The sequence below is a fragment of the Gracilinanus agilis genome, chromosome 2 (assembly GCF_016433145.1).
Source record: "Gracilinanus agilis isolate LMUSP501 chromosome 2, AgileGrace, whole genome shotgun sequence".
NCBI lineage: Eukaryota > Metazoa > Chordata > Mammalia > Didelphimorphia > Didelphidae > Gracilinanus > Gracilinanus agilis.
Window position 1 is genome coordinate 141,802,221 of NC_058131.1, and position 13,731 is coordinate 141,815,951.

Genomic DNA, 13,731 nt, shown 5'->3' on the forward strand with positions numbered 1-13,731 from the left:
CACAAATATACATTAACAAAATTATAAAATGCAAAAAAATTAATCCACTACACCTATTACACTCTTTGGGGAGATATGGACAACTTCATGGTATTGCCAAATACACATTTCATTTTTACCTTAAGTCTGCACTGTCCAAGGACTCATAGGAGTCAGACCTACTGGATAATCACATATGGCTCTCTAGTTCTTTTAAGTCTAAGAAGCTCCTGTTGATGGTCATTTTCTCTAAGAATCAATATAACTGCAGGAAGCATCTCCTCCTAGGCAGCTTGTACTGACTCAGAAATCCAGGAACCCTCAAATTCCTAAAGTAGCTACTGAGGCTAGAAACATCCATTTATTAGAATCACTGGTAACTTGGGCCCAAGAAAAGAATAATAAGACAGAAGAGATAGCCAGGGGCTTGATGTCCAGCCTCATGCTCACTGTACTCATTGCTATGTACTTGCTAGGGGAGAAATGACCAAGAAACCAACGATTTAGTGGGTGGTACAGGTCCTTTAGCAAGGGGCTAAATCTTATGTCACAGAAAGGTGTCAACAAGCAAACCCAACCCTTCCACACAAGTAATGGGAGATTTAAGACAACACAATAGCTCTGAATACATGTGTGTGTGGAGAAAAAGTACCTTGACCATATGTATAGGATTTTTTATCTTTTACCTTCCATCTTAGAATCAATACTATGTAGTGGTTCCAAGGCAGAAGAATGGCAATTTTAGGCAATAGGGGTTAAGTGACATGTCCAGGGTCACACAGCTAGGAAGTGTCTGAGGCCAGATTTGAATCCAGAATCTCTTATCTTACCCCCATTGCCTAGTCCTTACTGCTCTTCTGTCTTAGAACCTGGAGACGTGGAATCTAGAAGCCCCTAAACTTGTAGCCTAGAAATATTTAAGTGACCCCAGTCTACTTAGCTCGAAGGTGATGGCCTTAGGTTTGGATCCATCACATGAGAGTTCCTCCCTGAGGATCAGAGGATCGAACTCAGAAGCTTCAGCTGAGTAGACTGATGCGCTAAGGGGACCAAAGAATTACTCTACTTGGGGTTGGCTTTTCCTAGGGAGGAACTCTCCTGTAATGGATCCAAGCCTGAGGCCATCACCTTAGAGCTAAGTAGACTGGGGTCACTTAAATCTTTCTAGGCTACAAGTTTGGGGGCTTCTAGACTCCACATCGACAAACCAATACACATTATTGATTCTAAGCTGGAAGTTTAGGGTTTAAAAAAAATAAGTGATCTTCTAAGTTTTGAAAGGTCTAGAGATCTGTAAGTGGTGGCATCAGTGTCTACTGAAGTAGTTGAAATTGCAGCAGTTTTAGGACTAAGTTGGTAGCAAAGGAAGCATCTGTATTAAAGTGGGTTCATTGCCAGGAAGGGGACTAGGCCTGGCCCATTTTGCTAGAGAACTTGTTCTTGGAGTTGATTAGACAAGAGGAGATGGAATGTAAAATGTTTAACTAATAACTTTGCCAAAATCACTTTATGTCCCAATGAACCTTAAATAGCAAGCTCTCAGGAAACTGTGCCAACAATTATGTCAAATTACTAAACTCTATTTTAAATTCTGTCAATTCAGATTGTGATTCTTTTGTGCTTTTATTGCTTTCTATGTAGGAATAAAAAGCTGACTCACTGTGCATTTGGTATCTCTTATTTTCCCCTTGGGGAGACCAAGACATGGGCCTTACTTAATGTTTTATAGTAATTAGTATTGTCCCTAGAATTCCAGGATGGGAGGTTGTTATTTTTAAATTCAGTTTTCACTTCCAAATTCTCTTCCTCCTCTTCCCACTTCTCCACCCACTGAGGAGACTATAAAAATAAAACCCATTACAAATACATATAGTCATGTAAAACATGACAACTCTGGTCTTTTCGTCAGAAATGTTTGAAAGTCCCCTTCCATTAAAGGCCAGTTTCCTACTTCTACCCCTCAGGGGATTATAAGCAGCTTTTCAGAGTACATTTTCATTGATTGTTAGCACACTTCTTTTGCCTTTTGGAATAATTATATTTCAAAATCTCTTGTTTACATTAGAAGTTGCCAAGAACTTTCTGGACACTTGTAATGCTTTTTCTTTGACATGGCAACTCTGGGTTTTGGCTCTGACTTTCTTTTGGGGGTTTCTTATAGGTGATTGATAGATTTTATCATTACTATGGGTTTTGGCTCTGGTATTTCTTTTGGGGTTTCTTTGAGGAGACAATTAGTAGATTTCACTTTTATTGTATCCTCTGGTCCTAATAGCTCTAGGAGTTAATGATTCAATTTTATAATGTGTACTACTCTGTAATACCTTCCCCTCCTCCTTGTGTTATTACTCAACAATGACCTAAATCAGTGATGGTTAACCTAGGCATGCAGAATGCTCTCTGTGGGCACATGCACTACCCCTCACTAGAGTTTGTTACTAGAAAAGTAGAGCTGCTCCCTTCCTTCTCTCCACCTGGAGGAAAAGGGCTACCTAGAAAGCCAAAGGAAAAACCCTTTTGAGTTACAGAAATATGCATTGAAATTAAATCTGCGTATATTTGTAAGACATGTTTAAGAGTGCAGGAAATTATGGTTCTTTTATCAGTGTTCAAATCCAGGTAGTTACAAGAACACAGGTCTGCTACATGTAAAAATGTGTAGCTCTCTTTTACTTGGAAGTATTTGTACCTTTTTTTTTTTTACATTGGTTTTGTCACATATCTGAAACCTTCAGCATATTCTCTGTTTTGTAATCCCTTGTGTAAATGATTAAGAATGGATTTTGCAGGAGCAGCTGGGTAGCTCAGTGGATTGAGAGTGGATTGAGAGTCAGGCCTAAAGACGGGAGGTCCTAGTTTCAAATCCGGCCTCAGACACTTCCCAGCTGTGTGACCCTGGGCAAGTCACTTGACCCCCATTGCCCACCCTTACCACTCTTCCACATAGGAGCCACCCCATTGCCCACCCTTACCACTCTTCCACCTAGGAACCAATACACAGAAGTTAAGGGTTTAAAAAAACAAAACAAAAGAATGGATTTTGCACATAATACATTTTAATACTGTATAATGGTCATATGTGGAAATTTATTTTTTTACAATTCTGCATTTTTTTCACATCACCTGCCTGTCAAAAATCTCAACCCCTCCCCACCCTCTGGATATGTCATGTAATTTAGTCCTGTGCCCCTATGACTAGAAGGAGAAAGTGCTCTGCTTATTCAGATATGTCCTTATTTAATGTTTCTTGATAAGAGAATTAAGGACTTAGTTCTGCTTCTAACAGATTCTGTCACCTTAAACTAGTTTTTATTGATCAAAATGAACCCTAAATCTCCACTTTCTGTCTATCATGCTCTAGGGGAGGGTATTCCTTGGAAGTTCCTAGGAAAAAAGGAATGAGAGACAAGTCCGAGGCTCAATTTGGTACTCTGGAATATAAATAATTCAATTTATTAACAATAAATTCTTTTAGAATTGTTCAGGGAAGTCACATACAACCATGCTGAGGCCTTATCAAATTTATCTAATCTCAATGATCCAAAAAGCAATCCTTTTCCCTAACCCTGACCTATCACATTCTCCACAGGCTGTTTCATATCTCTTCTGTCTTAAAGCTTCCAAAAATCACTACCCCTTCCCTATCTTCTCAGTAGAAAACCTTACCTTATTCTTTACTGAGAAAACTATAGTAATTTGCCATTACCTTCCTTTTCTCCCCTCTTCTATCCCTCAAAACTCCTTGGACTTCATTTTCTTCTCTTTTACTCTATTCTCTAGTGAAGAAGTGACTAGAGAAGTAGTGACCCTTTTTTTTTTTTCCCCATGAGGCCAGTCATTCTATCCTCAGTCCTGTTTTTTCCTGATTCCTCTGGAAGAAGGAAGAAAGGAAAGAAGGAGAGAGGGAGGGAAAGAGGGAGGGAGGAAGGGAGGAACTCTTTCCTTGATCCAATCCTCTCTTCAGAGTCCTTCCTTCATCTACCCTCCTTTTCACAGCTTAATTGCTAGATAAAGCTGCTGGCATGCTTTGCCTCTACTTCCTTTCATCCTACTCCTTTCTTAACCTTTTGCAATCTGACTTCCATCTTCATCACTCAACTGAAAGTATTCTCTCACCAAAATTACCAATCTCTTAATCTTCAAACCTGGTGGTCTTTTCTCAATCCACATCCTTCTAGACCACTCTGATGTCTTTGACACTGATCATCCTTTCCTTCTGAACACTCTCCTCTCCGGGTTTTCACAACACTTGGTTCTGCTTCTCCTGGACTGATGAATACTTTTCAATGTTTCTTTTACTTGGATGATGATCCGTGTTCAGCCCATATGGGGCTCACGGCGTGAGTCCTAACCACTTTTATGCACAAAAGTTCCCGGGGTTTGTCAGATACTAGTTTTAGGATTAACCACATAAAAAGAGGCACGTCTTTGCTACTACAAGATACAATTTGCAGTTTGGAACATTGAACATTTTGCTTCTGATAGGTCCACTGATTCAAAAATCTCGTATGGGAAAGTACACGTCTGGCTCTGCTAGTTATGTGACTCTAGATTCTCATAGCCTTTCCGAACTTCAATTTCCTCCGGTGTAAAATGACAGAGTAGGAGCTAGGCGATCTCTGAGGTTCTTCCCAGCTCTTGTTTCTCAGCTACAATTGGGGTATACCTTTTCCCTTGCACATTAAATGGGGTTTGCATCTTAGCGCCCAGCTGCCCTTGCCTCCCTGCCTTAGGAAACGCTGAGGACCGGATTGAGTCTCGGAGAGCCCAAACCTCCGGAACTGGTGGGGGATGCTAAATGAAAACCAAGCCGAATAGAGATCCTGGGGCCCCGCCCCGCAGAGGGTGCCTCCCCGTTGCCTAGTAACCCCGGGATGAAACCGATACCGGAAATAATTGCCCCCCCCATTCCTTTTCTTCTTCCGTCGCCTCAGCCTCCGCCTCCTTTTCTCCCGCCCCCGCCGGAAGTGAAGGTTCGCTTCCGGCGGGGACGCTCGGGCCGGGAGTGCGGGCCCGGGACAGGCGGGTGACAAGATGACCACGCTCCGAGCTTTCACCTGTGACGACCTGTTCCGTTTTAACAACATGTGAGTGAGGCGCTGGAGCGAGGGCGGCATTCGGGGCTCTTCTTCTCGCGGGGCTCACTGTCTCCTCAGCCCGGACGGGAGCCGGAGCCGGGGCGAGCTCTTTCTTGTCCTGTCCTGGCCAAGGGAAAAGGAAGTGTCCCCCTGCGCTGGTTTCACAAATAAAGAAACCAAAGCACTAGGCAGATCGATGAATCAGTCCTGGCTCCTTCGTCGTGCTGTAAGGGATGCGATGGGGGGCTCTGCCAGAGAGATCGAAGGGGCCGAGCGGTGGGTCAGGCGGTGCTCCTGGGTGGTTGGGGACGAACCATGCCCCACCTGGGTCGTTAGAGAAACCCACGGCCTTTCTCCTTGATGTAGGGAAGCACAAAGTCAGAATCGAAGTAGGGTGTGATTCATGGCAGCACCTGGATGAGGTAAAGCAACTTGATGCAATGCCCTGCTTTTAATAGTTTAATCATGGCAAATATTGATTAAGAGTCTACTGTGTGCCAGGCGCAGTGCATGCAAAGAAAGGCAGAAGAAAGTACCTGCCCTCGATGAGTTCACAATATAATGGAGAAGACAGACTTACTAAACACGAAATACAAATAGGTTATATGCAGAGTAAACAATAAATAATCAACAGGGATAAGAAAGGCTTCCTGTAGAGGTGGGAATTAATGGAATCAAGGGAACGGAGGAGGCAGAAGAATTAGTGACAGCTAGTGAACTTGCTGGGAGTCGGAAGTGGCTTATGCAAGCAGAGTAAGTTTCTGAAGGAATAAGAACGGTGTAAGAAAACTGGAAAGGAAGGAAGGGCTTTAAAAACAAGAGGATTTTATATTTGATCTTAGAAGTGATAAGAAGCTACTGTTTCCCTTACCAGAATGTAAGACTAGAAAGATATTGCCTTCTTTCTTTGTATCCCCACTACTTAGAACAATGCCTAATAACACAGTAGGCAATTAATAGATGCTTGTTGATTGTATCCCACAACAGCCCTATAAGGTAGATCAAATAAGTATTACTGTTTCAATTTTACAGATGAGTAGTAAAGTGATATGATCACAAGGATTTTTTAGGAGGATTGATTTTTCAGCAACATGTAGACTGTGGTAAAGGGAAAAGAAGTCAGAGAAAAAAAGATGTATTAGAAAACACACACAATAGTGCAAAATAGTGGCATGGACCAAGTTGGTAGTGGGAGTGAAAAAGGAAGTGATGAGAGGATTCAGCAGGCGTGTTAAAGAGGAAGAACCAACAGAACTTTGTACCTGATTACAAATGGGAGGACAGAAAGGGAAGACAACCTGAGTGATAACATTGAAAACATTTGGAAAGTCAAAAACAAGGATTTGGAAGAAAAGACAGGGTTACTTTTAAAACTGTAGAGATCAAGGTGATGTAGACCATCCAGGAAATTAGAAAGTTATGTGTAACAAGCTTATGACAAGGTCATCACTGGAGATACCTAGGTGGGAATTATTCACATGGAAATGACTAGTTAAAACAGTGAGAATGGATAAAGTAATTCAAAATAGAAAATGTAGACAGTAGATTTCATTAAGTTAATGACTGATCTTTGGGAAATGCCACTTAAATATAGTGGAAGGGAGAGAAAGTAAAGAAGAAAACCAAAAAGGGGCTGCTAAATAGAGGACAGGAAATAGGATGATATGTATGTTGTCAAGGGAAGCCAAGCCATCTAGTAGTGTCTGGAAACCAAGCTGTATTCAAATTGATATTCCATACATAGGTATGACCATGTTTTTCCCTTGCTCAAGAAATTTTAGTGGCTTCCTATCACCTCTAGCATAAAAGACAAACTTGATAGAATCCTCAATTTCATTCAAAGCACAACTAAGTTGTCATCTCCTCTGGCAGGCCCTTTATGATCCCCACCAGTTTTAGTGTTCTCACGCCTCACCAAAATTAATATATATTTATTTTATATGTACTTAGCTATGTACACATTGTTTTCTTTCAACCAAATGTAAGCCTCTTGAGGATAGTGGTTGTTTGACTTTTGTCTTTATGACTGATGCCTAACACAGGGACTTGTTTATAGGTATTTAATAAATGTTTAAGTTGAATGGAAGAGACAGAAGTTTAAAGAAAGGATGGATCAGTAGCATCAAATGCTGCAGAAAGAGTCAAGATTATGTTTCCTTGAAGTTCATGTTTCATTTCACCGCTTTGTGTGATCGTGTGCTGCCATTTAGAATAATGGAAACTCTTTGATGTAAAATTGTTGTGAAGATTATCCTGTGAATAAACAGCAATCTTATTTTCAATTTACAGTTAGCTTAACAGTGACAATATTCCTTTCTAGGTAGTTTCCGTTCACATTCTGTGTTCCAGACTGGACCCTGAATCCATTATGTTTTTCCTTATATTATAATTTTAATGTCTGTATATTTATCTATTAATTGCACATATTTTTTAATTTTAATATACCTTTTGGTTTCTTTTCAGTAACTTGGATCCACTAACAGAAACTGTATCCTTTAAAGTGATTGGCTAACAAGTTAAGCAGCCACACAGCAGACAATGTGGAAGATCCAACAACAACAACCCTCCCCCCCCCAATATACTGTTTGAGGCAGTTTTTTTTTATAATGTGTCACTGACTTCTGATTGATTATAATACTAGAGGACAGAATTTTTACTACTGCTTTCTCAAGAAAGCATTTTATAAACATATAATATATATTACATATCTACATGATTACATGTGTATGTGCATGGTATATTAGAGGCAACATGATATAGTGGCTATAGTTTTGTCTTATAAACTGAAGACTTCTGACAATAAATAGCTGAGTTACCCTGGTCATATAACTTAAATTCTGTGTGGCCCAGATAATTCTCTGGCATTTATTTGAGTTCTCTACTCATTTGGGAGGATATATATCCATAGACTTGTTTCACATTTTCATAAATGCTTAGAAGAATGAGCAGGTAGGGAATGGACAGGTATTATTCTTCAACAGAGGAAAGCATAGAACTGTTAAATGATTTATGTAGAGTTTTAACTAGTTAGCAATGAAATTAATATTTAACCAGCTATTTTGATTCCTGGTGAGATTTATGTTTTAGTTTCGTGGTTCCCAAACTTTTTTGGCCTACTGCCCCCTTTCCAGAAAAAATATTACTTAGCACCCCTGGAAATTAATTAAAAAAATTTTTAATAGCAATTAATAGGAAAGATAAATGCACCTGTGGCCATCACCGCCTCCCTGGATCACTGCAGCACCCACCAGGGCCGGTGGCGCCCACTTTGGGAATCACTTTTTCAGATGTTTCTTTCAGGTCATATCTTTAAAATCTTACTGATTTAATTTAGGACAGTAAAATTCATAACAAATATACTTTAAATTATTTTATAAATTTATAATATATCATTGATTAGAAATGGTTAACAATATTAGTAGTATGCCCAGCATAAAGTGTACAGATGACCAAGTATTAGAGATGATTTATAGTAATAAGTAAAAATAATACTTAGCACCTTTTTTATAGCAAGTTTCATATTCTGCAACAGTTATCAGTTATATTTCATACTTAACATAAACTTCAGTATGGGATACCATTTTATTTACAGTATCTAGCTCACTGGCCAGAGTATTTCATAGTTGCAGAGGCACCTGGTGGTGAACTCATGGGTTACAGTAAGTATACACTGTATATTCTACTAATATGTTTTCTTCTTGGTAGGCAGGTAAGATTTTTATCAAGGATAAAATTATTACATTGTAAAATTAGAAGCATGAATTGAAAACAATGTAGCTCTACATAATGTTTTAACAGAATCAATAAATGTTAACATAAACTCCAATGGTTTTACCAGCTTAAAACATTTTTCATCACTTTTCTTTGAGAGAAAGATATGCTATCACAATTCTTAAATCACTGTTATGATTCTATTACTAAATACAGTTTTCATTGACAGTTATGGGTAAAGCAGAAGGCTCAGTAGCCAGAGAAGAGTGGCATGGTCATGTCACAGCCCTATCAGTTGCCCCTGAATTTCGACGTCTTGGTCTAGCTGCTAAATTAATGGAGCTACTGGAGGAGATTTCAGAAAGGTGAGATCTTACTTTTCAGATGCATTTAATGACTTATAAGCTTAACAATTTAAGTTTAGGCAATTTTTTCTTTAGGCTAAACTAAGAATAGTATTTTTCTTGCTATTTGGGATATTATACATGTAGTATAATAATTCAAAGGCTTGGTTGTTGGAACGTGTTCACATTCCACATAAGATGAGTAAAAATATAAACAAATTAAGAACTATTATCTTTCATTCCTTCATTCCTTATACATAAAGCAAGGAGATGGCTGGGAAGAAAGGGAAGAACAGTTATTGAAGGAAAAAGTTTCATGAGGAAAGAAAAAGTAAAAGACAGAAACCAAGATCTACTATATATCTAAACACTTATTTGAGTGGCGAAGTACTGTTCATTGACACTAAGGAATAGCTGAAGAAACTATGGTATTTGAATATATAGCAATTTCTGTGCAATATAAAATGACAAATAGGAGGAATTCAGAGAAGAATGGGAAATTTTATGTACACTGATACAGAAAGAAATAAGTAAAAGAATAATATATACAGTAACTATGATAACATAAATGAAAAGATCATTATAAGGAAGGCAAACTGAGTAACTTCAAAGACCAAGTAAGGTACCAGAGAACTGAAAGATATTAAAACATATTTTGGAAAAGAAAAAGTAATAAAAATAATTCAAAGGCATCATGAAATGGTAGGTGAAGGGAAGGAAGAGAACAAGTATATATTGAACATCAACTATTTGCCAGTCACTATGCTAATTGCTTTACAGATAACTTATTTTTTCTTCATACCAACCCCAGCAGATAGGTGCTAGTATTCTCATTTTACAGTTGAGGAAACTGAGGCAGAAAAAGGTCGAGTGATTTGCTCAGGGTCACACAGAACTAAGTATCTTGAGATCAGGTTTGAACCGTTTTCCAGACTACAGGGCCAGTGCTCTCTATCCGCTACCTTTGAAGTACAAAATAGTGACCCCATAAATATTCTGAACCAAAGTAGGATGAAGAGAAAATCAGGTTCATCAGAAGGATTGATACATATCAGTAATGGAATCTGTAGTCATAATGAAAATTATCAAAATTCTTTCTGGGTTTAAATAGTATTCTGAATTATAGAAATTGAAGATAGGAAAAAAGATTCACTAGTTCTAAGTAATCTAGATTTTGTTACATTTGTCAATGAAGTTAACATAGAAAACTTTGATAAGGTATATATAATAACTATTTTTTAGAAAGTGATGTTTTACAGGATCATTAAACATATAGTTATGAGACCTAAAGTCTAGTTTCAGTCTTGCCACCAGTTAGGGATTTGACCTTTAGTAAGTCACTTAAACTCTGGTCCTGATTCCTCCTGAGGCAACTAGGTGATGCAGTGGTTAAGTGGAGTTAGGAAGACTCGTGTTCAAATTTGGCCTCAGATACTTACTAGCTGTGGGACCTTGGGCAAATCACTTAACCCCATTTGTCTCAGTTTCCTCTACTGTAAAGCAAATTGAAATAGGAAATGGCAAACCGCTCCAGTAACTTTGACAAGAAAATCCCAAATAGGATCATAAAGAGTTGGACACAACTAAAACAATTGAACCACAACAACCTAATTCCCCCTATCTGTCAAATACTGTTGGACCAGAAAGATCTCTTCAGATCTTCTCCAGACTCTGAAATGTTACACATTGAGTTTATCTTGATATTTTGAGATATCTAAGAATTCATAGGTACCATAACATCCTCTACTGATTAAAAATATTACCCTTTCATGGGTGGCTATGACCAAGATCCAGCACTTTGTGGCTTTCTGCTGATGAGTCTTTCTATGCTTAATTGGCGAGTTCTTCGGACACAGATATCAGGCTGTTGCCAAGCTACTACTTTAGGCCTTACGCTTAGTAGTACAGACTTCCCAGTTTTTACTTGACTGGTTATAGCCTTTGATATCACAGTAAGGCATCTAAATAGGACTTTAGTAAAAATTAGTAAAATACTCTGTTTAAAAATATATTAAGATCTGGAATTTGTATTTTGTGCTTTAAAAATGTACATTTTCTTCTTGTCTTCATTTTTATCAAAGTTTAACTGACAAATCCCAAAGAATTCAAATGTAAAAGTAAATTTTGAAAATCAACAAATAGCCACTTTAAGGAAATGATAGTTATTTGAACTTTTTAGTGAGTATTCCAAGATTATATTTTATCTTTTTAAGAATCGAATAGCACAGTGTGGTAGATAGAGCTGGGCTTAGAACCAGGACTTGGGTACGAGACCTGCTGGCTGACATCCTGGGCTCTCGGTGCTCTAGGCAATAATCTAATACAATTTTTGGGAAGGGGCCCTTACTTTCTATTCTAGTATATTAGGAGTATTATTAGGTTTTTGGATTTTCTAAGTGAACAACAGGAGTGGATCTTGTTATCCTTTGAGACTGTCTTAGATCCAGCTAGAATTTGGAGCTAAAGATGCTTATAAGTAATAGCAATGAAAAGGGCAAGGGGTAGGTAGATGGGATTAAGTGACTTGCCCAGGGTCACAGAGCAAATAAGTGTCTGAAGCTATATTTGAACCCAAGTTCTCCTAACTCCAGTCCTGGCATTTTGTCTACTGTACTCCCCTACCTGTTTATGTAATACAGTCTTAATTCTACATTCTAAGTTCCAGAGGAGGTGCCAACTTGCATTAGTAGAGAGGATGTTTCCTCCTGTGGAAATTTCTTTGACTAGTGAAGTCTCAAGTCCAGTCTCTGTCCCATAATGTTGATATTTATGTAAGATGGTACTGTCTCTTTTCTGCAAAATGCCTAGTGGAGTGCCCTGAGTCTTATGAAAATGTAATAATATTTACATGTGATGTAATAGATAATCTACTAATTGATATACCTCATCTTTAAAATGGGGATAATGAAATACATGAGCAAAAGGGTTTTGTAATTTTTAAGGGCTATATAAAGGTAAGTTGTTAATAATAGGTATCCCACAAATTGATATTAATATTCCTGACTTTACATACAAGACATTTCTTGGTGCTGTTCAAACTAAAGTAAAAATAAAAATGTCTTATACTTTATGTCCAAAAACTTTGTGTATCTCATATAATTTATCTTTTTTCTTTTTGTAAAGAAAGGGTGGATTTTTTGTTGACCTCTTTGTAAGAGTGTCAAATCAAGTTGCAGTCAACATGTATAAGCAACTGGGCTACAGTGTATATAGAACGGTAATAGAATACTACTCTGCAAGCAACGGAGAGCCTGATGAGGATGCTTATGGTAAGCACTATGATTATGGACATAAGTAGGAATGAATCATCATATGCATCTGAAGTAGCTCAGTAACAATATTTCTGTTCTCTGCATTTTCAGATAATCAAAATAGTTCTTTGACATCCCTTTGTGGGATATTACTGAACTTAGTTTTAAAATTCAGCTACAGTAATTACACCAATTTTGTGTTTTTTTATCCTTGGTACCAAGATTTCCTTTTAAATGAATTTTAAGCATATTTCATATAGTTTTGCTTTTACTGCAAATCTATTGCAAGAGTTTGTATATTGTGGGTCTAATTCTACATTTGGAGTTTGCTTCTATTTCTCTCTATACTCCGGCAAGTAATAAGGTGTTAATCTATTTAAATTACCCCTTCTATCTAGTTATAAGTTTAATTTTTATCTTAGTTATAATTTTAATTTATTATGCATACCAGAAATCTTAAATGAAGTGAACTTAATTTTTTTTTCTGAAATAAGCTTATAATTATATTTGCTTATCAACAGATATGAGGAAAGCACTCTCCAGGGATACAGAAAAGAAATCCATTATACCATTACCTCATCCTGTGAGACCTGAAGACATTGAATAACTCTAGGCAGTGGTTCTTAGGCAGAGAATGCTACAGATCATCTTTTATGGACAATTTAATATTTTTCATTGGAAATTGACTCTAAAAATCAATTTCAAAGCTGTGTATACAGGCACATCTTGAAGATTCTTTAGGAAAAAAGAAATCACTTCATGACTTGAAGATTTGAGTAAGAAAATACTTTTTATATAGACTTCTTAATTTAAACCCCATAAGTCCCAGTCTAGCTATAGCACATTTAAGAAAGTTCTTCATTATATTTCATATGCAATTAAAAAGGCAGCTAGGCCAAAAGGAAACAGACATTCCACTATCATGGTTCACTGTATTAGTAAGTACTAGGGAAATATTGGCTTCTCATAAATTCTGTGCCTGAGAATCACTGCTGCCTCTATTTTTTGATCTTCATATTGAATAGTTAAATGAAGCTTTAAAAGCAGTTGTGAAAAACTCAAATGTATAAAGTTAAAATGTATAATAAAACACAAATTCACTATGTGAATGTTGTTTTTTTATAAATCTGTGTTTACTTCTGATTGTAGTTTTACTGAATAAAAATTTTGGCTAATTTGAAAACAAATCTTCAGAGTTGAAAATAGCTGGTATAGGTCAATCTCACATAGCCCATTCGGAGTATGTGCATTTTCTACAGCCTGGGAACAGGATTTCTTGGTCTTTTTCCTCTGTAACAGTTCCAGCCAATTATCTTGTTTCTGTAACTACATTTATTATTCTTGCTCGTTGCCTTACCTTATCAATGC

The 13,731-nt window shown here is 37.5% G+C and overlaps 1 protein-coding gene across 3 annotated transcripts; it reads left to right on the forward strand.

The window, feature by feature from the left end:
* The first annotated feature begins 421 nt into the window (after positions 1-421).
* Positions 422-13,468, forward strand: NAA20 (N-alpha-acetyltransferase 20, NatB catalytic subunit). 3 transcript variants are annotated; one of them, XM_044663430.1, is made up of 7 exons: positions 422-430; positions 5,014-5,066; positions 7,521-7,545; positions 8,626-8,716; positions 8,998-9,133; positions 12,236-12,381; positions 12,885-13,468. In XM_044663430.1, the coding sequence occupies exons 1-7, from the start codon at positions 422-424 to the stop codon at positions 12,968-12,970; spliced, it is 546 nt and encodes a 181-aa protein (XP_044519365.1). In that variant the 3' UTR covers positions 12,971-13,468. The 3 variants fall into 3 exon arrangements, with proteins under 3 accessions (XP_044519365.1, XP_044519364.1, XP_044519366.1); XM_044663429.1 differs by lacking the exon at positions 422-430 and having other exon boundaries at positions 4,971-5,066; XM_044663431.1 differs by lacking the exons at positions 422-430; positions 12,236-12,381 and having other exon boundaries at positions 4,971-5,066.
* The last annotated feature ends 263 nt before the right edge of the window (positions 13,469-13,731 follow it).

What these genes read in the sequence shown, in the direction of transcription:
- NAA20 (XM_044663430.1), top strand. An exon ending in TGGTGAACTCATGGGTTACA is followed by an intron (nt 8,717 to 8,997) that starts GTAAGTATACAC and finishes TTTCATTGACAG; the next exon opens with TTATGGGTAAAGCAGAAGGC. An exon ending in CTGGAGGAGATTTCAGAAAG is followed by an intron (nt 9,134 to 12,235) that starts GTGAGATCTTAC and finishes CTTTTTGTAAAG; the next exon opens with AAAGGGTGGATTTTTTGTTG.